The sequence below is a fragment of the Protobothrops mucrosquamatus genome, unplaced genomic scaffold (genome assembly GCF_001527695.2).
Source record: "Protobothrops mucrosquamatus isolate PMUCROS unplaced genomic scaffold, P.Mucros_1.0 scaffold134, whole genome shotgun sequence".
Lineage (NCBI taxonomy): Eukaryota > Metazoa > Chordata > Lepidosauria > Squamata > Viperidae > Protobothrops > Protobothrops mucrosquamatus.
Window position 1 is genome coordinate 537,403 of NW_015386501.1, and position 25,820 is coordinate 563,222.

General features: G+C 38.6%; 2 protein-coding genes across 2 annotated transcripts in view; one reads left to right on the forward strand and one right to left on the reverse strand.

The window, feature by feature from the left end:
* The window catches only part of PREPL (prolyl endopeptidase like), a 28,018-nt gene extending 26,119 nt beyond the window's left edge, over nucleotides 1-1,899 (forward strand). Inside the window, exons 16-17 of the mRNA XM_015813084.1 lie at nucleotides 248-330; nucleotides 1,678-1,899. Coding sequence (XP_015668570.1) covers nucleotides 248-330; nucleotides 1,678-1,734 — 140 coding nt within the window. The 3' untranslated portion in view covers nucleotides 1,735-1,899. The remainder of the gene's footprint in view (nucleotides 1-247; nucleotides 331-1,677) is intronic.
* A 133-nt stretch (nucleotides 1,900-2,032) lies between these two features.
* On the reverse strand, nucleotides 2,033-25,314 carry SLC3A1 (solute carrier family 3 member 1). The gene is made up of 10 exons (XM_015813085.1): nucleotides 24,801-25,314; nucleotides 23,201-23,380; nucleotides 22,011-22,165; nucleotides 15,811-15,936; nucleotides 12,803-12,922; nucleotides 10,812-10,936; nucleotides 8,428-8,623; nucleotides 6,297-6,443; nucleotides 4,381-4,497; nucleotides 2,033-3,224 (listed from the first exon to the last, which is right to left on the reverse strand). The coding sequence occupies exons 1-10, from the start codon at nucleotides 25,213-25,215 to the stop codon at nucleotides 2,784-2,786; spliced, it is 2,022 nt and encodes a 673-aa protein (XP_015668571.1). The 5' UTR covers nucleotides 25,216-25,314; the 3' UTR covers nucleotides 2,033-2,783.
* Between the last annotated feature and the right edge of the window lie 506 nt (nucleotides 25,315-25,820).

Here is a 25,820-nt window from a genome sequence, read left to right on the forward strand (position 1 = left end):
GGAAGGAAGGGAGATCAGGGATCACCCTGATCTCTGGGGGCAGTTCGTTCCAGAGGGTGGGAGCTCCCACAGAGAAGGCCCTCCCCCTTGGGGTCGCCAGCCGGCACTGTCTGGCTGACGGCACCCTGAGGAGACCCACTCTGTGGGAGCGTACAGGTCGGTGGGAGGTAATCTGTGGCAGGAGGCGGTCTCGAAGGTACCCAGGTCCGATGCCATGTAGATTGCATTTAATATATTTTGGTTTCAGGAACTCAGATGCCTAATATTATCTTAGATGTTCAACCAGGAGGCAACCATTGTTCTCCAACATATGAGGATTCTTTAAAACAGGTAGGGATATCCTTTACAATGCATAGTGTCACAAATTTGTATTATAACCTGTGAAGATAATTGTTGGTCCTCTGAGATATATTTTCCTGTATATACAAGTCTTTCCACCTACTAAATCATACTCCCCCCCCCTTTAGGATGTGTAGCTCTTTTTTTATAAACAGGAACACGGTCTAGTCATGGAGAAAGGATTCTAGGTTTCACCAATATAAAAATTTATTTTATCACAATCCATTAAGTGAAATACATGAAATACTTTTGAAATAAACATGTTTTGGAAAATGTTATTCCCTATCCACTGTTGTACACATCAAATTATCACCAATAGCACTAATCATTACCAGGAAAAGGGATGGGGCAGCTGGGATGGAGGAGGAAAGATGCACACATTCATTTTCCTACCCACGAAACTATGAATTGGTTAAATCATTTTGACTTTGAGATGCTGGATGGAATTCAGCCTCTTGGATCATATTATAGTGACCGAGGAAGATCTTCCCACTAACTGGCTGGTAGTAACAGTTTATGAGGTCTTCTTTACAGGTATATCAGGACTGTACTTTGCACTTTATATAGTGCAAAATTCAGAATCTGTCATTTTGGGTAGAAAGGATCCTTCTGCCTATAAAAGCTTTATATTCAGTAGAAAAATTATGCTGTTGAAAAGATACCGCAATGGTCTATGTTGATTTCTCCCCAACAGCAGTCTTCTTTGTTTCTTGAAAAATCTGTTGAGGTGGTTGATGGAATGTCTAGAAGAGCAAGGGAAATAATGCTGGGGATTCTCAAGGAGATGAGAAATTGTGTCCAAACTATAACTTGCAGTCTTTTATAGATTTCAGTATGTAAAAACACAGCTTATGTAAATAATGCATCATTCTTTCTTTCTTGTTGTGTTTAAATATTTTTAAAGTGTAGATGTGAACTTTTTACCTACCATAGAAGACACTCATGCTCACATGAAAGTACTTCAACCACAGCTATGATAGAAAGAAGCAAAGCAATTTTGAAAGCATTTTGTGACACCAGCTTCAGCATTGCTGCTGTTGTTCTGGTCACAAGCTGTGTTATACTTGACAGTAATGCTCAATTCACAGAAAGCTTTCCTGATATCAGTGAAAAGCCCATTACAGTAGCTGCCATTTTCTAAAGAGAATTCGGCAGGAAGAACTCTGATTACTCTTCAGACTGCAGACAAACCCCCATGATTATCCCAGTGTTACAGGAGTACGAACAGCACTTCAAGCCCATCAATTGGGATGGAAAGAGCTGCTGAAAATACAGCTCTAAAGTGTGCAAAAAGTTATGAGTACTATGTTCTTTACCAACTATTTTTAATTGTTTTAGGTTGCAACACAGCTAACATTTTTATATAGTGAGCTTGGACTTGACAAGCAGGAGTGAAGCCAGGCTGGAATTTTTGTCCTTTACCCAAAGGAGAAGAAAATGATTTGGCTAAATATTCAGAATTACTTGCCCGTGTGATTTCTCTAGAACTTTTATTTTGAAACTAAATTTATCCTGTGTTTTCCTATTTGTTAACTTCAATAAAATCATTGTTTGACTTTGTCTTCCTTTCCTATATTGAAATATATGCAGATGGCTCATAAGCAATAAGCAGAAAGCAGAAAAAAGGGACTAAAAATCAGCAGTTAAAACTGATCAATTTAAAACAATGCTTGAATATAATTATTTTCACCACTTACCAAAAAACAGCCAGTGAAGGCTAAGTTCTTTTTAGGAAAGTTATTTGAAAACCTATGGCAAACAACTGAAAAAGCCATTTCTCTGCTGTTGAGTGAAATGCAAGGAACTATTATCTACTGTATACCAAAATAGGGTTTGCAGACAGAAGAAATAAAAACTCTTTGATTTGAAGATCAAATACACACCATGAAATGAACCTGGAAAGAAGCTGACAAGTGCAGGATTGAAGTGGTATGTTCCAGTGCCCTCTATTCTTCAAGAATCCTAACACCTGCAGTCTGGACCAGTCCAAATTAGCAGATTGCCCTGAAGGTCAGGTTTATCTAGCATATTATAAGGTCAGGTTTATCTACCATAGTAGGAATATTATATGAGAATTTATTAGTTTAAAGTTTAAAGTTACCATCATATCTTTATCCCCTCATTAGATAAGAAACAAAATATATGGTACATATTTAATAGAAACACACAATTTCACAGAATGGGAGAATTGGGAGAACTATAAAAGCCACCTAGAATGTTTCAAAGGGCTTACAATTAATAGGAAAGTAATTTTACAAGCAACCATTTAAACTTAAGTCTGCAGTAAACAGTACATTGTAACTACTAGAGAGTTAATTTTCACACTTTTTAAGTAATTCTAACTCTCCCATTAGAATTAGATCAAGCCTATAGAAATCTATGTCATATCTTTTGTAAAAGAACATGTAATCATGAACTAATGGATTTGGATTAAATAATGACACTTAACAGTACATGTAAAGTAAGTTAAAGACACTGGAATAGCATGCCTTTTCTGCAATGAAGCACTTCTCTTTGAAGTTGTCCATCCCATGGAATGGTTTGCTTGCCCTATATTCCAATATAAGTCCTTCACCTTTTTGCGTTTCAATTTTTTTCATGTTTACAACTTTCCCAGTATTACTAAAAATAGTGCTTAGCTTTATACTAGCTTCTGAAGGAATACCAGGAACCAAAGATTGCAGATTTGTTACGGTTCCCACTCCAAAATTTAGAACCATCATAAACACTTGATCCAACCCATCAAGTTCTCTTACATAAACAAAGACATTGGTATCATTCCATATGTAACATGTCCATCCCCTGTGAATGGGAAGCTCACTGGACCGAAGAGAATTGAGTTGTCGGTACAAGTTGAGTGTGGAATTTGGGTGATTTTGTTGAATCTGTAATAAAGGAAAATCATTATTTAACAATTTATTAAATGCTGAAACCTTATTCATTTGTTGTTACATAAACCTCACTGGGGTCTTGGTAGGGTTCTATAATCAAACATATAATGTAACTTGACTATAGGTAGTCCTCGATTTACAACAGTTCATTTAGTGACCATTTGAAGCTACAACAGCACTGAAAAAAGTGACTTGTGACCATTTTTCACACTTATGATCATTGCTGCATCCTCGTGGTCACGTGATTTACATTCAGATGCTTGACAACTGGTTCATATTTATGATGGTTACAATGTCCCGGGATCATGTGATCCCCTTTTGTGACTTTCGGACAAGCAGAGTCAATGGGGAAGCCAGGTTCACATAACAACTGTGTTACTAATTGAACAACTGCAGTGATTCGCTTAACAAATGTGGCAAGAAAAGTCATAAAATGGGGCAAAACTCACTTAACAAATTTCTCACTTAGCAACATAAATTCTGGGCTCAATTGTGGTCCTAAGTTGAGGACTACTTGTATATCCTTCCTATCCTGTATTTTAGCAAACTTTCTACTGTGTTTTCTACTTTAGAATATAAATTACTTTGAAACGCACACTGTGTTGGCCTTTGGCTGTAATAATAAATTTTGTGTGTGTTTTTGTTTTTGTACCACTGTAAGACATCCTATAGTTGGATAATGCATTAATTTAAAAAATCCTCCCCACTTTATCTTCTATTAATTCTCCCCTAAAGTTCCTATGTCAAGTTTTTTTTAACTATACTGTACCTTATTTCAGACATCAGAGGATATTTTAGTTTTTAATGACAAACAAATGCTTGGCTTACTAAGTTTTTTTATATTCTTTAACTCTACCAAAACCAGGTAGTATAAATACTATTTAGGATTTCCTAGTTATTTATTGCCTGTCTTCATACTACAGATAAAGTTGAGTAAAATAAATGCATAAAAGCACACTATTATTGCACACTTTGGGACTAATGCAATATTTCTGCAGAGTTTATTAGATACTCTAGAGACACGTGTTCTGCTGGAGGCCCTCAATACCATAACAAAACATTCCATACTGTACCATCTGGAGTGTTCTGAGGTAGTTGAGCCAAACTATGTTGGGATGGATATATGTAGATGTTCAGATTTTATACTCACTTTCACATTTACATTTCGATAGTCAGGATTTACTGCTATCCATGTTGAGTTGCCTTCACTAAAGCCAGCATGAAGGCTATCATCCCATTGCATTGGTGCTTTTTCTAGAAAAGGTGCCTAAAAAGAGGAGGAACTATTCAGCACTAAATTGAATGTGCATTTATCCATTATGTACATTTATATCTTACTTACTGTATAGTCATATATCAAAGGAGGTTACATAAATATTAATAAAATACATTAAAACAATATAAAACGGGGTGGGTAAGAGAGCCAGCAGCAAAGGCTACCATCATCTGTGCTGGAAAAGCTCAAAGAGGAATACTATTTGGAGCCATCTAGGACAGAGTTTCCCAATCTTTCAGGGTTGGCAGCACGGAGGGGAGGGGGGAAAGAAGGGATGTTTTGTGGGAGGGGTAAATGCATGCTTGCACACATCTGCATGCACAAACACCTGTTTCTTGTATGAGTGGGGCCATGAGCGCTCATGTGAGTGGGATCAATGCACAAGTGGGGCCGCAAGTGCCCATGATGCTCGTGGAAACACGCAAGCATGACTGTGCGTACATGCATGCACTGGCCAGCCACTCCCATGACCCAGTGGTCAATAGGCTGCAGTCTGGTAGTGGGCTGCGGCCCATAGGTTGGGGACCCCTGATCTAGGACACATTGTTTGCCCAAATAGGTATGATAAAGAAAAATATTAGAAAATCTATGGCTGTCACATTTTGACCTTGGTTCCTACAGTGGCCTCCATGCCTCTAGAGATTGACCTGTATTTTGCCAACCAGGACAATTAGGGTTGAGATTTCCTGGTAGGGAGACACTAAATTAAAGGGCTAGATGGACTTCAAAGAATATTTCTTGTTGGGTGCTTAAAATTTTATAGAAGAATATATCAAGATTTTGAAATTAACTGTAAAAAACCTTTTTAAGTTTCACATACTTCACCATCCATTCCAAGGCCGAGAATGGTATTAATCTATGCAAATGTCTACAGAAGCTGTTTCTGGCTCATCTAATGAGCGGCATCTAGCCAGTTCCTGGAGCCATAGTAGTTCAATGAGGAGAATGTTTGAAGAGCAGCGGTTCTGTTTTGTGGAAGCATTTTGGCACAACAAGGTGGCGTTGATTTCAGCATGCTAGGAGCAAGAGTCCTTGGTAGAAATTTAGGACTGAGAATTCCAGTGAATGGCAGCAGTGGGAGAGGAACAAGTTGGTAGTTTTGTAGGAGAACAGCAGCTTTCCTTTCTCTTCTCCCTGGGATCCAGAGCTGGGTTCTCAAGATTGATGTATGTGGATTCCATTGTTGCTGGCAACCAGAGTAAGAAGTTCTGTATTGGCAAGGCTGACTTTTTGCAGTGGGATTGACGAGATTGAACAAGGCTAGTCTTGTGTATCAATCTTGGGAACGGACATGGGGAAGGGTTTTGCCTGCCAGGCCTATTAGATGTGAGATTCAGATGAGACCAGGATGCAGGGGGAAAGGGGGGGGCTGGAATAGAGTGAAGTGGGGTTTGGTAGTGTGGATGATGTGAGATGGAGGCACTGCTCGAGCCTGGATGCTGAATGATTTACAGAAGAAATATAACCTGGTTGGCAGCTTTTATATCCTATTTGCTAGTGTTGGGTTACATAAGTTCCTTCAGCTTGGAGTGGGGAGAGGGAATTGGTGAATGGGAGAAAGTGTGGGCATTTCAGTGATGACATGGGGAGTAATTATGGCAGATGGGGCAGCGGCCTCAGTGTTTAAGACAAAACCTATAATAGCCAGCCATGTTAGCTATTGATCATGAGGGATAAAGTCCTGAACAGCTGAAGGGCAGAAGACTGAGGAAAGGCCCTTTTCATTACTAGATTTTGCCTCCTCTATAACAAACCTCTCAAGAGACTAAAAAGAAGAATTTTTAACTCACAGTTCCTGAAGTTGCATCTTCCATCCCTATTTCTTCGCCATAATAACTTACAGGTGTTCCAGGAAGGGTTAACAGAAGCATATTTATGACATTTATATATTCTTTTCCAATCCGAGAGGATATTCTAGCAGTGTTGGAATCTCCAACCTAAAATTAAATAACACATTATTTCATTCCTAGGGTACAATCTTGTATTATTTATGGAAATTCAAATTATATAAACTATTCATGCAGCAGGCTTAGAATTCATTATCACTTGATGGGCTAAAATTGGCTAGGACATGCTAAACCAGTGGTCCCCAACCTTTGTGGCTTGGCAGCCCAGTGGAAGGAAGGAGAGTGGAACCAGGCCTTGTGAGCAGCAGGATAGCACATATGCATGCGCACAACTCAAGTTGCACAGATCGACTTGCGCAGCCCAGTTGTGAATGGGCCATGTCCCAGTAGTGGGCCAAGGCTTGGGGGTTGGGGACCCCAGTGCTAAATCATAAGTATAATCATTAGCAGATCCTTGTCAACTTTTTTCTCTTTCTCTACCATTACACCGGATATAACTCTTTTAAAACTATTATTATTGTTGTTGTTGTTGTTGTTGTAATTAATATACAATAAAATCATACATATTGTGCCTTTCAAGCACAATTTCATAATTATATTTTTAAGAAAGCAGACAATATTGCCTTACAATATATGTTTTGGGGTAAAATATTTCCAGAAGGAAACAACTAAAACTGAAGTAGACTGTATCTTGCTCTCTCTTATCTTAGTTTGCAGTTAATATTTGAATTTTCTGATTTCCAAGGAAGTTTGCATTCTTATAAAAATGATCTGCACCATAAACTATTTAAATAGTTACCTCCTCTATGAAAAAAATTCCTCGAGTACTGATGTAAAGTGTTGCTCTGACAGAGGAATTCTTAGCTCAGAATGGGACAACTTGCTGTGGCCAACTCACCATAGGACAACTCGCTGTGGGACAATTCAACAATTCATTTTAAGTATTTAAAATAATTAAAAAGTTATTTTATTTTTTTGTCATTCACTTTTCATTCTGTCCCTCCTTTTTCATCCTTTCTTTAATGATTCTATCCCAGGATCTCTTTGACATTAGGGTAACTCTTGTCCTGCAGCAAGTTGTTCCGTGGCAAGTTGGCTATGCCCAGTGCTTTTTTTCTAAAAAAAAAAAAAAGGTGCCGGAACTCACACACGTCATACAACCCGCCTTGCCTACCCTACAAGGTTCCATCCAAAAAAGGTGATGGAACTCCGTTCTGGGCGTTCTATGAGAAAAAAAGCCCTGGCTATTGTCCTAGATCCCTCTCAGCTATGAGACCTTACTGAGGTTTGGGCCAGTTATTGTCTATCAGATCACCCTCCTTTACACAACTGTTTAGGGAATAAAATTAAGGGAGACTCTTCTCCCTCATTCACCACATAGAGATCCCAAAATTATATAAACAATAAATCTGCAACAACTTATTTTTTTGTATTGCTTTCCACTGAAAGGGCTTTTGCTCTATAGATGGTAGGACATAAATTGTCCACAAATTATCGAGCAGAGTCAGATGACACTGAATTATCAAAGCTACAAACTACATGCTAAACTGTCTCATTACATTACATAAAGGCACAACACAGAAAACAAGCAAAGAAAGATTGCCTTATACAGTATACAACATTGTATATACAATATACGATATATGATACCCCCTCCCCAAATTGTTGGGTGCAACTCTCGGCATCTCTCCAAAATTCTTGCTGAATTGTTGGTTAGCTTTAATGTGATAGAAGCATTGACAGGGAAACATGTAATACAGTCCATGGGAAAATATATCTGGTGTGCACATAGACACAAATATATGCATACTCCATATAATTTAGGCATATTTATTTTGATTTAAAGTAACTTTCTGTGAGATGGGCAGTCAAATAAATTTGATTAATACATAAATAAAACTTTAGTTTTGCTTTGGCACTTTTCCCCTATGTCCTCTTTATCTTGGACTGTTCGTTTTAGAAAGGATTATGCATCCTTAGTATGAATAAATATTAACAGTTGCTTGGTTAAAAAGACATAAAAGATTATACTGCAAACTAAAAATGTCAAAAGTCCTCCAAACAAAAAACTTACCATCCAATTTGGCCATTTTCCTTGTGGCATATTCTTCATCCACAAAGCTATGCTTTCAGAAATATCATTTCCTGAAACTGATTCCATGTTCTTGAGGTAGAAATTAACAGGAAAATCAGCTTCTTGAATAAATGATGTCCCATAATACATCATAGTATCTTCAGTATTGTTCTCAATTGCTTCTGTAGCCATAAATCTGCAAAGGAGGAGAGTTTGCATTCTCATGAAAATGATCTGCATGATAAAGTACTGGAATAGTTATACCCTCTATGTCAAAAAAAATTCCCTGAGTTAAAGCTATAATGGTTAAGAGTATTGCTCTGATTTATATTCTTTATATTCCGATTTATATTCTTTGCAGTCATCTGGTCACTAGCACTCTGAAGGCTGATCGTTAGCTGCTAACAACTAGATGACTGCAAAGAAGATAAATCCTTCCATACTCCACCATTCAGTCAGAACTGAAGAAGCTTCTTGGATGAGAAGCAAAATATTTTCAAGGGAAAAAAAACAAAAAAAATCAGTTGCCCTTTAAAAAGGACCTTTGGGACAATCATGACCTGGATGATAGAGAATCTTCATAGACAGCCAAAGGAGCAGACAGAACAGCATCTGTTGCCAGCCTGACAGATGCTGTGTCAAGATCCTGACAGAAAGCATGTCACCAATGTCTGTCACAGATGATGAGCCACATGACTGTCTCTGCCAGCCCTTTTCCTCCAGCTTCCAGCCAAAAGCAGCTACCATCACTAGCTTAACTGCCTTTGGTTCTAACCTCTGAATCAGCACAGGAGGCTTCTTAAGAATTTAGCTTAACTAACTCCAAAAAGGAAACAGTTTGGACAAGTAGCTAATTCCCTAAAGAGGTAGAGCCTCTATGTCAGTGGTGGCGAACCTATGGCACGTGTGCCAGAGGTGGCACTCAGAGCCCTCTCTGTTGTCACGCGCACCACCGTCAGCAGCAGGTCCATCAGGCTGCCACCACCGCCTGGAGCAGGAGCCCCACCCAGCACAAAGGAGGCGAAGTGGCCAACTAGCAAGCTCGAGTAGAGGTGGTAGAGTAGAGGTCACCAACCATTTTTGATTGGTGGACTGGAAGGAGGAAGCATTTTGCAGGCGTGCAGGCGTGCATGGGGCCGTGAGCACACACGCGCTACAAATGGGCTGGGGCTAGTGCCTGCGTGATACTCACTAGCTCTGCCCTGTTCTTGCATGATGCAGTGCCTTGTATCTGCACCCCGTGGTGCGGCAGCAGCCATTTTTGCACCTTGCAGCACAGTGGCCCATTTTTGCACCCCCAGTTTTTGCATGCCAGAGACAGCACTCAGGCGCCTCCCTGCCTCCCTGAGGGCACCACAATGCTGCCCTGGCACTTTGCGATAAATAAATAGGTTTTGGGTTGCAGTTTGGGCACTTGGTCTCTAAAAGGTTCGCCATCACTGCTCTATGTTCTTACTGGAAAAACATGGTATCAATCAGTTATCCTGCTAAAATATGTGTTCCTATTGACTGTGAATTGAAACTGAAATGAATATCAGCAACAATTTTGGACCTGGCAAAATTTAAAAATCAGGTAGAACGAGACTTGAAATTGTAATAAAACATGTTATAAAAATAAGTAATGAGATACTAAGTTCAACATGCAATGATTAGCTGGCTGAATATTTATTCATTTAAATGTGTTTTCCTTTCAAAGAAGGTATAATAGGTGAATACTGTAGGATTTGAGATAATTGCTATATATATATATATTGCTGGGTAGGCAGCAAGTATGCCACTTAGGTTACAATGTAAGCTCTGTTGAAATCATAGTTTAAAATATCAAATGCTACTGAGACTATAGAATTTGCTTTCTACAACTTTAGACACTCAGCTCTAGTGAGCATGGTGATAGTCAAGAGTTTATGGGAGATGTACTCCAATGCCTGAAAGGCCAAAATTACCAAACAATCCAGCCCACCTTCTTGTAATGTTTTCCCTAGCACTGCACTTTGCTACTAACATTATCAACCTATTTCATGGGTATGAAAGGTGATTTTCCCACAGTCAACCGCAAACAGCCTGACACAGGTCTGGCTGTTGCCCAAACACAGAGCAGATGGAAACTGTCCCTTCCAACAGAGGGAGGTTTCTGCTCCGTAACACAAACCAGACAGGAGAGTGGCAGACGAATTTGAATATCAATTGCAGTATAAATAGAACTCATATTTGATATACAACAGTCACTGCTATTCTGTTTTGTTTCTTAGTTTTTCTGGCATCTTTGTGTGGCTGCTTATCTGTTCAGTTTGCTGAGGAGAAACTTGATACCTGGGAATGTTGCAGCTTTGAGTAATACAAAATAAAAAAGATCAGGCTAACAGATAAAAAATGAATAGGCTTACCTGTATCTACCAGGTTCACTGCTGAACTTATTCATGGTATGCCGAAAAGTGCGAACTATATCATGCAAGCCGACTTGGGTAGTGGTGTAGTCATGATATAGTTCAGCATAAGCTGTGATGTTTTCCTGACAAAACAATGAGATATTGTAATTATTCCTGTGATAATAACCTCAAACAATTGTTCACAAGGTGGATTTGGCACACACACCCATACTTTTTTTCAATTCCCAAAACTCAGAGAGCTTTATACTGTATTATGAGCACTTTTAAAACTGAAAGTCCAAATAGACACTATCAGGGCCACTTGTCTTTTACAGCAGATTCATAGAATGTGGGTGGGCCAATGGGGCCACAGGTGGGCTGGCAGGCTAAGCACGTGCAGGCCACAAGGGCCATGGGGCAGGCCAGTGGGGACCCTTGGCGGGTATTTCTGAGCACGAATAGGCCTTGGAATCACTTTGGGATCTCGCACGCCATAGCGGGGCTTCTTGTGAGAAAAAGCAGCAGGAGCAACTTGCAACCTTCTCTACCAGTTTCATCATTGACTTTGCTTGTGGGAAGCTGGCAGAGAAGGTTGCAAGTGGCAATCACATGACTGCAGTTTGCTGCCATGCTGTAATGGCAAACTGGACCTTGAGCACTTCGATCGCAATAGTATGACTGCAGGGATGCTGCAACAGCTGCAACTTCACGGACCGATTGTAAGAGCGGTTTTAACTGAAGGACTCCCTGTACTTTTATAGCTAGAAAGTGGGACTTTTCCCAGTGTGGGAAGTGACGTTCCTGTAGCAGACCACCAATGACCCTAAACTGCCCAAGAACTACTCTTCCTAGATGAACAGTATCTTCTGGTAGGTTCAGAAAATCCCACTTGACAATCCTGCTTGTGAAAGTTTAGTTTGAGAATTTTCCAGGAATATATTCTGAAAGAAGTCTCATAAGAACCAAAAAATGTTTTACAAAATGCAGCATATGATATACCCAGAGTTGCAGCAAACCTGTTTGCAAACCTATATTGTGCAAGAAATGCAAGTTGGATGCTATGTTTATAAGCCTCCAAATAGTTTTGGGCCGGACTCTTTAATCTTAAGGTTCTCTGGGATTTTTAGCTTTTCATCTATACGTCTGTGAAGCTGAGCCTCAGTGTTGGTCCTTCCACTGAAAGGCAATAATGCTTTTGCTGTGGCTCTTCAAAATCATAAACAAAGATTATAAGAATACAAAAGAGGCCTCCTGGACTTGACTAAAATGCTTGTTCTTATTTAGCAATTTGTTTCCAACACTGACAAAGTAAAAACCTTCATGGACTCCCTAGGAGTCAAGCTTGGCCTGACAGAGACATGATCTCATTTGTCAACTGGAAACAACCCATTTCTTGCTATTTGTCTCCCAGGATATATTCAAAAACATGCATCTGCACCCAGAGTATTCATAAGTTGGGGGGGCATGAAAATCAAATAAAAAATAAATGCATGTATATCAATGCATATATTTATCTAGAAATCTATCTGTAGCCTTTCCTGATTCTATTGTCTAAATTCCTTCTTGGTAGAAGTTTGTTATTTAAATCTTCCCACCCTAATATTTTACAGCTCTTGCTGATCTTGACTGTTTCTGTATCGCCAATTAATCTATGTTCCTGTCATCACAAATCATCCACCATCCTCTAACAGAGGCAATGAAGCTTCTTGGATGAGAAGCGAGACGTCTTCAAGGAAAAACTAAGAAAGTCCAGTTGCCTTTTGAAAAAGCACCTTTGAGACAATCATGACCTGGATGACATAGAATCTCCGTAGACATTTACTAGCCTCTAGTTTATGATTTGCACATATGTTCCCCAAACACACTCCAATCACTCTTAATATATTGCAAATCACTGTATTATATTGACAGAAGCCTAACAACTGATAAAGAATTATATAGCACCCAGCAAATGCAAGAAAATCTAAGCATTTGTTCCTTATGGAAAGACGAAGCTGAAAAACTGTTACCGGTGGGAGATTTTTATTCACTTGCGGCTCATCTCTCAGATGTGTTGCTTCTAAGAGGAATCTAACAGTACTGATGGTAAATCCATCAACTCCTTTGCCAAGCCAAAACTGAATAATATCCTAAATAAAAAGCAAAAGAAGAATTAGTGGGTTTGCTTATTTCTACATTGCCATGCTTACAAGAACATTTCTTATTGTGTTCTAAATATCCAATGTTGCAATTTTTAGCTTTCTTTCATTTGTGTTCTCATTCTTTTCTTAGATTCAGGGAACAAGCCTCAGTGCTTCTTGGCACATTTTGTACAACATTCTGTATTGGCCACTGTGCTGAGCTGAGATTTAAGAACATCTATTTCACAGGCTTTTTGTCTGTATTTCGAGCCAGTGCTGACTCTTGGCAACTTCCTGGAAAAGCTTGTGCAGTTTTCATGACAAGATTTTCAAACATGGTTTGAAAAAGCCTTTTTCCTAGGGATTAGAGAAAGTGATTGGCCTAAAGTCACCCAGCTGGCTTCATGTCTAAGGCAGGACTGGAACTCCCAGTCTCCAAATTGCCTTTAAGCACTATGCCAAAATGGCTTTTATTTCACTCATTGGTCCCTTCTAATTTTAAACTCTATTCCACCAGAAAAGAACTTGTGAAACTAGCTTTCTTAAAGTACACTACTTTAGGTTGCAGGGAAGAAGTTTCTGCATTTGGAAAATTAGCATCAAAACAGCCTCTTTGTAATAGAAAGAGCCCATAGAAAGTACCTCTGTTTGAAGCAATAGCCTTGCTGAATTGGACCTAGGCCATCATAGCCCACCATTATTATGACTAACCAGATGCTTCAGGGCTGATTGAAAGCAGGAGATGGAGACATACCTGTCTCTCATCATTGTTCCTCTACACTGGTATGTAGAGACATGCTGTCCCACTCTGAAAGCAATCATTTCTTTTTCCAGACTCATGCGGCTATGAATCTAGTGCATTGCATGCAGAGAACATCTTGGTCCTTGAGCAGGTTAGATTCATCACTGAACATTCAACAATGGACCAATTTATAATTTAACAACATCCAGCAGAGAAATACTTCAGTCTATCAAAAAGAGTTCTTTATGTTGCTTTCATTGATTTTAGGCTGGCCTTTCATTCCATACTACATGGAAGGCTCATGAGGAAACTAACTGCCACATTGATTGATTATTGTCTCCTTAAACTGATAGGGAGCAAGATGGCTCAGCAGTTGAAGACATAGAGTTTGTCGGCTGGAAAGCCGACAGCCCATGTTTGAGATCTGAGTGCTGCGCAACAGGGTGAGCTCCCATTAGTTGCCCCACTTGCTGCCAACCTAGCAGTTCAAAAACATGCAAATGTGAGTAGATAAATAGATACCACTTCAGTGGGAAGGTTACAGTGTTGTGAATGTTCATGCTGGGCACATGATGATGGAAAAGTCTCTCAGGCAATGCAGGCTCCCTCGGCTGAGAATCAGAGATGAGCAATACCCCCTTGAGTCAGTCATGACTGGACAGGGGAAACCTTTAAACCTTAAACCTAAACTGATAATAGATCTCCATCATGGCACAACCACCTCTTAAGTAAAGGACAGTCTCAAGGGCAATTTAATTGTAGTATTCTCAAAAAACAGCTTTACATCTCCAATTAATGAGAGACTTACTGAGCCTGTTAAAACCTTTAAATATCTAGGTGTTCATTTTCAATCTTCTACTACTGGATTAATTAGGCAAGTGAGTTTAACACAAGAGCTCAAGAAGCATCCCTTGAGATTACCAAATATACATGTCAAATGGCAGCAACTACATCCTTGCAGTAAGTAGATTGAAGCAGCTAAAAAGCTAAAGATCTGAGTTTGATCCTATATAGCAGCGGTTCTCAACCTATGGGTCGCAACCCCATTTGGGGTCGATCGACCATTTCACGGGGGTCGCCAAGCAAGGCTGTCCGCCATTTTTTTCCCCTTTTCCGGCGGGTGCCTTACCCCCCTTGGGCTGGGCCAGCTGGTGGTCGGCCTGCTCCATCTCTGCCACTTGCCAGCTACGCCTCGGCCGGCGCAGGGGGCGGAACCACGCATGCGTGGCGCTCCCGGGCAGGGAAAGTCCTCGACTTACGACCGGTTGGGTAGTCCTTGACTTACGACCGGTTTAGTCCTTGACTTACGACCGGTTTAGTCCTCAACTTACGACCGGTTTAGTCCTCGACTTACGACCGGTTTAGTCCTCGACTTACGACCGGTTGGGGGTCGCAGCATTAAAAAGGTTGAGAACCACTGCTATACAGTATGCTCACTTGTACTTGTGCATCTTGTGCTTCTATAAAGACAGATTTGAAAACATCCAATTAAAATTCCTAAAAGCTATCAGATATGCTCCTCATTCAACTCAATGTTCTCAAATGGCTAGAACGAGGCTGCATCTCCTTTAGGTCTTGCTTGAGACCTTTGATACTTGTCACAGAAGATCCTTTGGGGAACTTCTTTGATCCCTCTTACTTTATGGAGTTCTTGGTGCTCGCTGAGCTTGATTGTTTGCGTGCAGATGTTTCATTACCCAATAACTTTACCAGTAAAGTTACCTAGTCAGATAATGAAATTTCTATAAGCAAAGATTCTAATCCAGAGAGCAGCAAGAACCCTATGGTCCAACCTTGAGCCTCAGATATTCTTTTCTATTAGATCCAACTTACTTCGTTAGATAATTCCTTTTTTCCCAAATAAACTATAATTTTGCATACTGTGGTTTTTGGTTATGGCAATATCCATTCTTGGCCTCAATAAAACTGTGGGCAAATTTAAGCAGAGGATTTGGGACCACGACATCCAATCTGATAAAGCTACTGTTTCGTAAGAAGCTGCTTCTTAAGCAGGTAATGGTAACAACCTATTGAGGAAAGAAGACCAAAGCTTTGGAGTGGTCTTCAGTTGCCTTCCTCCCTGTCTTTCCAAATTGTATTGTTTGATTGGAAGCCATCTGAAAATCTTAACAATAAAAATATTATCAATACTTACATGGATTTCTTCCTGAACATTAGGATTACGAAAATTTAAATCCGGCTGTTCTTTTCCAAACTGATGAAAATAACATTGGTTCCTTACAATATCATACTGCCAACTGGAATTTCCCAGTATGCTCACCTGATTGCATAAGAAATACAATATATTCTTAACATGTTGTTTAATCTGATTCCCATGAAACCTTGAGTATCCAAATATAAAAATAAGGAATGGATTTGCTTTGTGTAATAGTGGTGGATTTTGAAATGAGGAAATTGGGCTTTAGTCTGGAAACTATTGGTTGTTTTTTTAAAATCTAGGAGTATCTCATCTACTTCTAAGAAATGTACCAAGCAATCATTCTGCACTGACAGAGTGCAGTGTCAATGAACTAACTGAGGTATGTATGTACCTCAATTGCTTCCTACCATTTTGCTAACTTCAAGGGTTCCCCATGGGAAGGAGATAGGTATGACTCCTCACTATTTGCCATTTTCTCTCTTCTTTGATTCATTTACATCATAACTGCTTTAATTTTATTACTATGTTGTCCATTATGTCATGCTAATGAAGAGGATTACAGAAATTATTAATATGTAACAACTATAAATAAACAGATCGCATGGTGAAATGTCCTTCCTTATATGTTAAGAAGACGAAGAGGCCTACACTGAGTTAAGTGATAACTTTTTCTGGCTCAGGATCAATGACTATGATGAAAATAAAAAAGCCAATAATAGCCAAAATGGACACCACAGAGCAAACATCAGGAAAATGAAATGGACTCAATTGTGGGTCTAAACTGATCTACAAAAAAAATGATGTAGATTTATGATTAGGAGATTGGAGGCTAAAACATATAAAGAACGGTTGCTAGAATTGGGTATGTCTATTTTAATGAAAAAAAGAACTAGGGGTGACATGATAGCAGTGTTCCAATATCTAAGGGTTGCCACAAAAAAGGGGGGCCAGCCTATTCTTCAAAGCACCTAAAGGCAGAATAAGAAGAAACGGATGGAAAATAATCAAGGAGCGAAGCAATCTAGAACTAAGGAGAAATTTCCCAACAGTTAGAACAATTAACCAGTGGAACAACTTGCCTCCAGAAATTGTGAATGCTCCAACATTGGAAGTTTTTAAGAAGAGATTGGACAGCCATTTGTCTGAAATGGTATAGGGTTTCCTGCCTGAGCAGGGAGTTGGATTAAAAGACCTCCAAGGTCCCTTCCAACTATTCTATTCTATTCTATTCTATTCTATTCTATTCTATTCTATTCTATTCTATTCTATTCTATTCTATATTCTATTCTATTCCTGATACTACAAGCTACAGCATACTCTGACATTAAACAATGTTGTAAAAGGAAATATTATAGAAAAATGGAACAATGCTTTCCAAAACTGTCATTCCTGAACTTCCCATTCTCAAAGTAGTGAAACTACGTTCTGACAAATTAGCATTCTAGAACGTAAAAAAGAATGATTTAACAATGGGTTGATTTATTTTCTTCTGATGTCAGGGCTAGTGGAGAGAGGAGACTGCTGTGATGTGAAGGCACTGGGGCTGAGATATCCACAGATGAAGGGGCATCTCACAAAGAATTAGTCATGAGACATGGCTTGTTGCCTGCTGAGTGGTTTGCACAGAGATAGGAGGAACATAACAAGAAAGGCACAAAAAGCATTAAGAGCAAGTAAAGTAAGAAAAATAGCAACGCTAATGCTTCACTAAGCAAACCACTTAGTGACTATATGCATTTTTTGAAAGGTAAATTACTTCAAAAGTAGCTGAACTCTGCATTTTTCTTCTTTGGAAAGTTTGTAGATCAATGCTTGTAATGACTAAAAATGTCACTGCAGATGTGTCTTCTGAAAAACCATTCCATCTGGCTTACTTATATTACACAGCAGTGCACTCTTTGCCTACAAGTAGAATTCAAGTCACTTATTTTTTGCCTTAATGATTGGGCTATTAATTGATAATGTATTCTACTGAAAACTATAGACTTTTTCTAAATAATCATTTTCTTGGAGCAAGATGAACTCTTTAATGTTTCACCATTGGTTAGTTCTGTTTGGTATATGGTAAAGCAGTTAGGTACTTTGTCTGTTTTAGACATAATCAGTGTAAGTGTTTTTACTTCAACTGTGATCGAATTAGCAAAGCTGAACTGATAAGAGCAAACAGACTGTTTCCATGACTGTTTATTTATTGCTGAGACATAAAAGAAAATATTGTTTCCTAGTAATTAGTGCATATCAGCATATAGCAATACATAACAGTTCTGTGGTGCATATTTTTCCTGATGTTTTCCTTCCTGCAGTTATAACAAGCTTATTTATTAACTTAATCAAAGCCATTATCATCCCCAGTGATCTTTAGTGTGTGGGTGCCAGTGCAATCTTGACTTCACGCAACTGCCTGGACAAGTCTGCAGTTTTCTTGCCAAAGTTTTTCAGAACTGATTTGCCATTGTCTCCTTCCTAGGGCTAAGACAGAGTAACTGGCCCAAGGTCATTTAGCTGGCTTCATGCCTAATATGTGTCTAGAACACGCTGCCTTTTGGTATCTAGCCTGGTATCTTTAAGTACTAGAGTATACAGAAAACTGGTTTGTTTCTAATTACTATTTTATTTACGTTGCTTTGTCGAAAATCACATTATCCTGATTTTCTTCACAAATAGGGGTTCCAACTGAATTTGAAAAATCTGAAATGGAGGGCAAAAATACCCCATTTGTAAGTTCTGTATTTGAAGCTAATATTTGAACCCAATACATTGCCAACCCCAGATCTGTTACAGCACCTAAATATTATAATTATAATTATAATTATAATTATAATTATAATTATAATTATAATTATAATTATAATTATAAATAATAATAATAATAATAACAATAACAATAACAATAACAATAACAATAACAATAACAATAACAATAACAATAACAATAATAATAATAATAATAATAATAATAATAATAATAATAATAATAATAATAATAATAAAGTTGAAAGGGACATTGGGAGTCATCAAGTCCAACCCCCTGCTCAGGCAGGAAACCCTATACCATTTCAGACAAGTGGCTGTCCAGTCTCTTCTTAAAAACTTCCAGTGTTGGAGCATTCACCGTTTCTGGAGGCAGGTTGCTCCACTGATTGATTGTTCTAACTGTCAGGAAGTTTCTCCTTAGTTCTAGGTTGCTTCTCTCCTTGATTAGTTTCCATCCGATGCTTCTTGTCCTGACTTCAGGCGTTTTGGAGAATAGCTTGACACCCTCTTCTTTGTGGCAGCCCCTGAGATATTGGAACACTGCTATCATGTCACCCCTCATCCTTCTCTTCATTAAACTGGACATACCCAATTCCCGCAACCATTCCTTATATGTTTTAGCCTCCAGTCCTCTAATCATCTTTGTTGCTCTTCTCTGTACTTTTTCTAGAGTCTCAACATCTTTTTTACATCGTGGTGACCAAAACTGGATGTAGTATTCAAAGTTTGGCCTTACCAAGTCATTGTAAAGTGGTATTAATACTTCACGTGATCTTGATTCTATATCTCTGTTAATGCAGCCTAACACTGTGTTGGCTTTTTTGGCAGCTGCAGCACACTGCTGGCTCATATCTAAGTGATTGTCAACTAGGACTCCGAGATCCCTCTCACAGTTGCTACTATTGAGCAAGGTACCACCTATACCATAGTTGTACATTTGGTTTTTATTGCCTAAATGTAGAACCTTACTTTTTTCACCATTGAATTTCATTTTGTTAGATAGCGCTCAGTGTTCAAGTCTGTCCAGATCCTCCTGTATCTTAAGCCTATCTTCTGGATATTGGCTATTCCTGCCAGCTTGGTGTCATCTGCAAATTTGATGAGTTCCCCATCTATCTATCCCCTCGTCCAAATCGTTGATAAAGATGTTGAAGAGCACTGAGCCTAGAAAAGAGCCCTGGGGCACCCCACTACACACTTCCCTCCATGTAGATGCGGTTCCATTGAGGACCACATGCTGAGTAGGGCCAGTCAGCCAGCTACAAATCCATCTGGTGGTGATGCTGTCTAACCCACATTTTTCTATCTTATCAAGTAGTAGGTTGTGATCTATTTTATCAAATGCCTTACTGAAGTCCAAGTAAATTATATCCACAACATTCCTCTGGTCCACTAATTTTGTCATTTGGTCGAAGAATGCAATAAGATTTGTCTGGCATGATCTGTTTTTGAGAAAGACATGTTGGCTTTTAGTAATGACTTTGTTTGCCTCTAAGTGTTCACTGATTCGTTGTTTGATTATCTTTTCCAGAATCTTCCCAGGTACTGAGGTCAGGCTGATAGGTCTGTAGTTTCCTGGATATATTTTTCCCCCCTTTTTGAAGATGGGAACTACATCAGCTCTTTTCCAATCCTCTGGTAGTTCCCCAGTGCTCCAGGATCTTTGAAAAATATAATTCAGTGGTTCTGAGATCACATCTGCCAGTTCCTTGAGAATTTTGGGGTGTAATCCATCTGGTCCTGGTGATTTGAACTCATCTAGGCTGGACAGGTGCTCACCTACCGTTTTCTTGCCTATCTTAACGTGTTTCTAATCTGTTTTTATGGTACTGTTTTTGATAGGTTGGACTGTTTTTTCCCTTTGTGTAAAGACAGATGCAAAAAATGAGTTAAATAGTTCTGCTTTCTCCCTGTTGCTTGTCACCTTCTTGCCACTTTCCCCCACTAATGGACCAATCATTTCCTTAACTTTTTTCTTGTTTTTTACATGTTGAAAGAAGCTTTTTTTTGTTATTTTTGACTTTGGTCGCAAGCCTTAGTTCATTTTGGGCCTTAGTTTTCCTCATTTCATCTTTGCAGGCTTGGATTATTTGCTGATATTCTGCTTTAGTTATATGCCCGTTTTTCCACTTTTTATACTTGTCCTTTTTATCTTTCAATTTATCAGAGAGTTCTTTATGCAGCCATGCTGGTTTCTTTTGAGAGCTGTTATTTTTCTTCTTTGTTGGTATTGTGCTAGACTGGGCTTTTATTACCTCACTTTTCAAAATTTCCCAAGCTTCTTGAATTGTTTTCCCCTTGAGGATTCTCATCCATGGAATCCTTCACAAGCTCTCTCTAAGTTTATTGAAATTAGCTCTCTTAAAATCCAAGACTCTAGTTTGACTGTGTTCTATTGCTTGTGCTTTCATAATGTTGAATTCCAATATTGCATGATCACTTCTCCCCAAGGTTCCTGTGGCTTCAACACCTTCTATCATTTCATCTCTGTTAGTGAGGATTAGATCCAATATGGCTAATCCCCTGGTTCCCTTCTCTACTTTTTGGGAGACAAAGTTGTCTGCTAGGTTTGTCAGGAATCTGTTTGATCTTCCACTTGGTGCAGAGTTAGTCTCCCAGTTGATGTCAGGGTAATTAAAGTCCCCCATTACTATTCTGATGTGCTTCCTACACATGAGGTTTTTGCTAGTCAGCTAACTAAGGTAGCTGACTAGCAAAAACCTCATCTATTTCCTCTGTTTGGTTGGGTGTCCTATAATATACACCTATGGCAATGTCATTTCTCCCCCTTTTATATTAACCCAAATGCATTCAAGACAGTTTTCATCATTGTTGTGCTCTATTTCTGTAGAGATGTAGTTATTTCTTATATAGAGAGCAACTCCACCTCCTCTTTTATTTGGTCTGTTTCTTTTAAATAATTTAAATTCCTCTAGCTGTGTGTTCCATTTGTGGGTTTCATCCCACCATGTTTCCGTAATGGCAACAATATCATATCTGCCCTCATTTACCTGAATTTCTAGTTCACCCTGTTTACTGTTCATACTCTGTGCATTGGTGTATAGACATTTGAGTCCTTTGTGACTGACTCTCTGTTTACTTTCTACATAACCTGTGTGGTGCCTCAGTTCTCCTATTTTCTTACCACCTGTTTGGTTAGTGCATTTTGTGTGGCACTCGCTATTAAAAGCTTGATTTTGTTTGACAGCAAGGTTGATATTCTTGTTCACCCACACATCTATGTTACATGCACTGCTAACCCTATAATTTTTTGATTGCTGGGGACAGGGATGTTCTGTATCAATTAACTCACTGTCCCCGTTGTTTAGTTTAAATATTCCTCCAGAAAATCTGTGAGTTTATTGCCAAGTAACTCAGTCCCTTTCTTTGATGGATTACTTTTCTATATGATTGCCAGGCGATCAAAACTTTATACTTACCCAGTTATTTGGAGGAGTGGTGATCCCACTGACATGAGCACAGTCATGCCAGATGTAATAATCCGTATATTTTCCAGTCCGATTCCGACTAAGCTGAAACCACTTGTGCTTGTCACTAGTATGATTGGGTATTAGGTCCATTATCAGTTTTAAACCTTTCAATTCATGATACAAAGAATAGTATGTCAAACAGCCGAGCAATATAAACATGCATTGTGTTTCAGAAAGAAGTAAAGTATTTTAATTTTAAAAGCAAAGATGCACAATAGCAAATTGAGATCAACAAGCCCCTTATACAAGTGTGCTGCAGATTGCTGAACTAATCCATGTGAGGCAGCTGAAGAAACTTGAGATTAGAAATAAGGCTAAATGGTAAATGATGTTAGTAAGAATTGTAAGCATCCTTTCAAAAAAGATTTGTTATGTTACTAGTCTGGGGAGAACTGGAATTAATTATCATTAATTCTTGCAGTTTAACATGTTAATACAATAGGCCTTTCATTCCTCCATCCTTCTGTTTAAAAAAAACCGGTCTAGAAAACAGAAAGACTTTTAGAATGACAGGATGTGGGCACTACAAATAATATTTTTTTTAAAAAAGATGATAGAGGCAGATAATAACTCGTTATGCCAGTAGAAACCTTTCCTCACAATATGGGCTTTTTGCATTCAATCCTATATCATAGGTTATAGCATTGATCAAATCTTGGGTGATCTTGAAAAAGCTAAGCAGGATTGAACCTGGTTAATATTTAAATGGGAGAAAATCCCTGAATGTTGACTAAAACTGGAAAAACTGCATCACTTCTGCATTTTTGCCAAAAATATTACATGGACCTGTACATGAACCTGACCTAAGAGAATCTTTACCTTTTCCCTTCACAGGAGAAACATGAAAAATTACTCAGGTTGAGCTTTAACTGTTTACAATAATAAAGAAGTCTCCTTTGAGTCAAACTCTGTCCCTAATTATTATGAACACATCCATGACGTGTTATGGAAATGATTTGCTACTTGAAAGTAAAACTTTCACTTCTTGTATTCCAAGTCATTCTTCCAAGTATTAATTGAATGGAAACCAGCTAAAGATTTTTGAGATGTGGCAAGGGGAACCGAGTGTAGCCAACTTTATATACAGTTAGGCGTAAAAGAATGGAAAGTGGTACTTCTCTCTTAACAATAAAGCCAACCTTTATCATGAATTGCTGCAATCAGATCTTCAAAATCCTTCATGCTTCCAAAGATAGGATCTATGTCTTGAAAATCCTCTATTCCATATCCAGAGTCTTTTATAGGTGATTTATAAAAAGATGTGATCCAGACTGTTTTTATATTAAGATACTGTATATGATCTAATTTTTCTTGGATACCTAATCAAGAAAAAAGTGAAACAATACTGTAAATCTCAAATCAAAGCTCTTCTAAAGAATTGAATCATTACCGGTAGATAGAAGATGCAATTAGACTGGGGAAATTAGATTCCCAGATTGTGTCATGGCTTATACTAGAATACTAAATAGTCACAATTGTTTGGTTACATTCATACATCAAACCACAAAGAAGTAACCTTTCAGCCTAACATGTATGAAGTTAGCATTGTTCTTACTACTTAATTATAAAAATCAATTATAGTAACCCAGAATAATTCTGTAAGAAAATAAGATGTAACAGTGGTTCAGACTGCTTAGAAATACTGGATGGGGAAGTTAAAACAACTTGAGGAAACCACCCCTGCCAATTTCTACAGTGGTGGTACTGATCAAGATGAACAAGCAGCTGTTTTAACTGTAATCCACCTTGCATTGCCACGAGAACTAAGTTGAAGGAGGTTCTTAAAGGATATCACACCTCCTTAATGCCCTCCAGTGAAATGTGAAAATAGATACTATACTGTGTCATTACTTCAGATTCTTTGAGCCTTCCCTTACTCTGCCTACATATCTCACACACTTTGGGTTATTTTCCTCAGCACACTTACATAAAATGTAAGATTAATTTTAAGGTAATTGAGTTAATATAGCATAAACTGACATTTGTTCACTGGATATGAACAAGAAATGGGATGCCCCAAATGCTCAAGGGATTGATGCAATATTACAAAATATGCATCCTCAAGATATTGCTGAACCACAACTCCTAGTACCTCCAGGGGCTTTGGTCAGTAGTAAAGGATGTTGGGAAATACAGTTTAGTAATGGAGAGACCCATGTTGTGAACATATGACCTGTATGATTTCTATACTGTTTTCAATCTAGCATTTGAGAATATGAAAATTACTTTGTTACCTATCTTAAGATGAATATTTTTCAAAAGTTATTCCAATTAACCTTTATTAGTAAGCAGGAATGCACAACTTTCCTAGGCTGAGATTCATATTTAGATTTCAGATGGCCTGATGGAAGTTGCTTTTCACAAAATTAACAGATGGGCCCCAGACAAAAGTTAAATTTGATTTCATTTACATTTATATTGAATTAGCATTAAATATAAGGACCACTCTCCAGTTATGTGATAGTAATTTCCCCCTTCTCATCTTAAAACTTACAATTTGTTAATAAACATAGGAATCTTTGGAATCACCCTCAAGCCTTTGGGAAGCTTTGAGTGCGCAAGTTTGGTCCTTTGTTTTAAAGGCATTTTCTGCAAAAATTTCTTACTGTAGAACTTCTTTCTCCCTCCAAATTGGGAATTTGACAAGACAGTTAGACAAAAGAGCTCTAAAACTCAGTTCCTTTTAAAAACATACAATACAGCAAGGCTGCCATCCCTCAAACAGTTGGATGTACCCACCTTTGAGATCACCGTTCCCATCTTTGTCAGTGTCTTTAAATGAGCGGGGATAGATCTGATAAATTGAACTGGCTTGCCACCAATCAAGGCATTTGGGGGACATGGCAATAATTGTGACCGTAGCTGCCACAAGCACCAATGAAGCTGCAATGATCAACCAGAAGAGTATTTCTCTGGTAATCCTGTAGCGTGCCTGCGTGGAGTACTGAAGGAGCACCTCTTTGGGCATTCCTGCATAAGGTTGCTGAGTTAATCCTTCCTGTGCTTCTGCTTCCACGATGAGAGGATCAGCCCTTGGTAACCCTTCTTCAGCTGCTTCTTTGAGATCTAGCTCCTCATCCTGAAGAAAGCCATTGTTGTCCAAGCCTTCTTTCTCTTTCAGCTCAAGAGAGATTACTGTATTTTCTTCAGCCATTCCTTTTGTTCAGTGCTGTCTCCTCTTGCTCGGATGTCTCATGCAGCTGAGAAGTGGTTGAATACCTTCAATCAGTGAAATACATTCTTGTCATTTGTCCCTGGTTTATAAATAAACCTGACCAACCAGTCCAAAGTCTGACTAAGATTAAGTGTCAAGTGCTCCAGCTCCTTTGAACAAAAGTCTTTTCTTTATAGCCTGGTAAAATGTTGCAAGAGAACAAAGATCTAAATGGACTTCAAAAGAAAAAAAATTGCAGGGCTTCTGAGAAGGTGTTCTTTTTTTTCCCCAGCAATGGATCTTTGCCCTTAACCCTTTGATGTTGGGAAGATGTTCCAGAGACAAGCTTCCTGTCACTGCAGTAGCATCATGTTAATCCATTGAAATTGAAACTGAATTTTAAAGGCTACTTTATTTTTAACTACTAGAACTAGATGACTGAATTTGTTTATAAATTTATAAGGCTGCTCAGTTCAAAATGACCCAGGTGGTTAACACAAGAAGCTTAGGTAATGCAACTACTTATATTAAAATTAGACTAAACATCTAAAAGGAAGGAGAAAAAAATTGGCACAAAGTCAAAGTTGATTTACTTCAATGAAGCT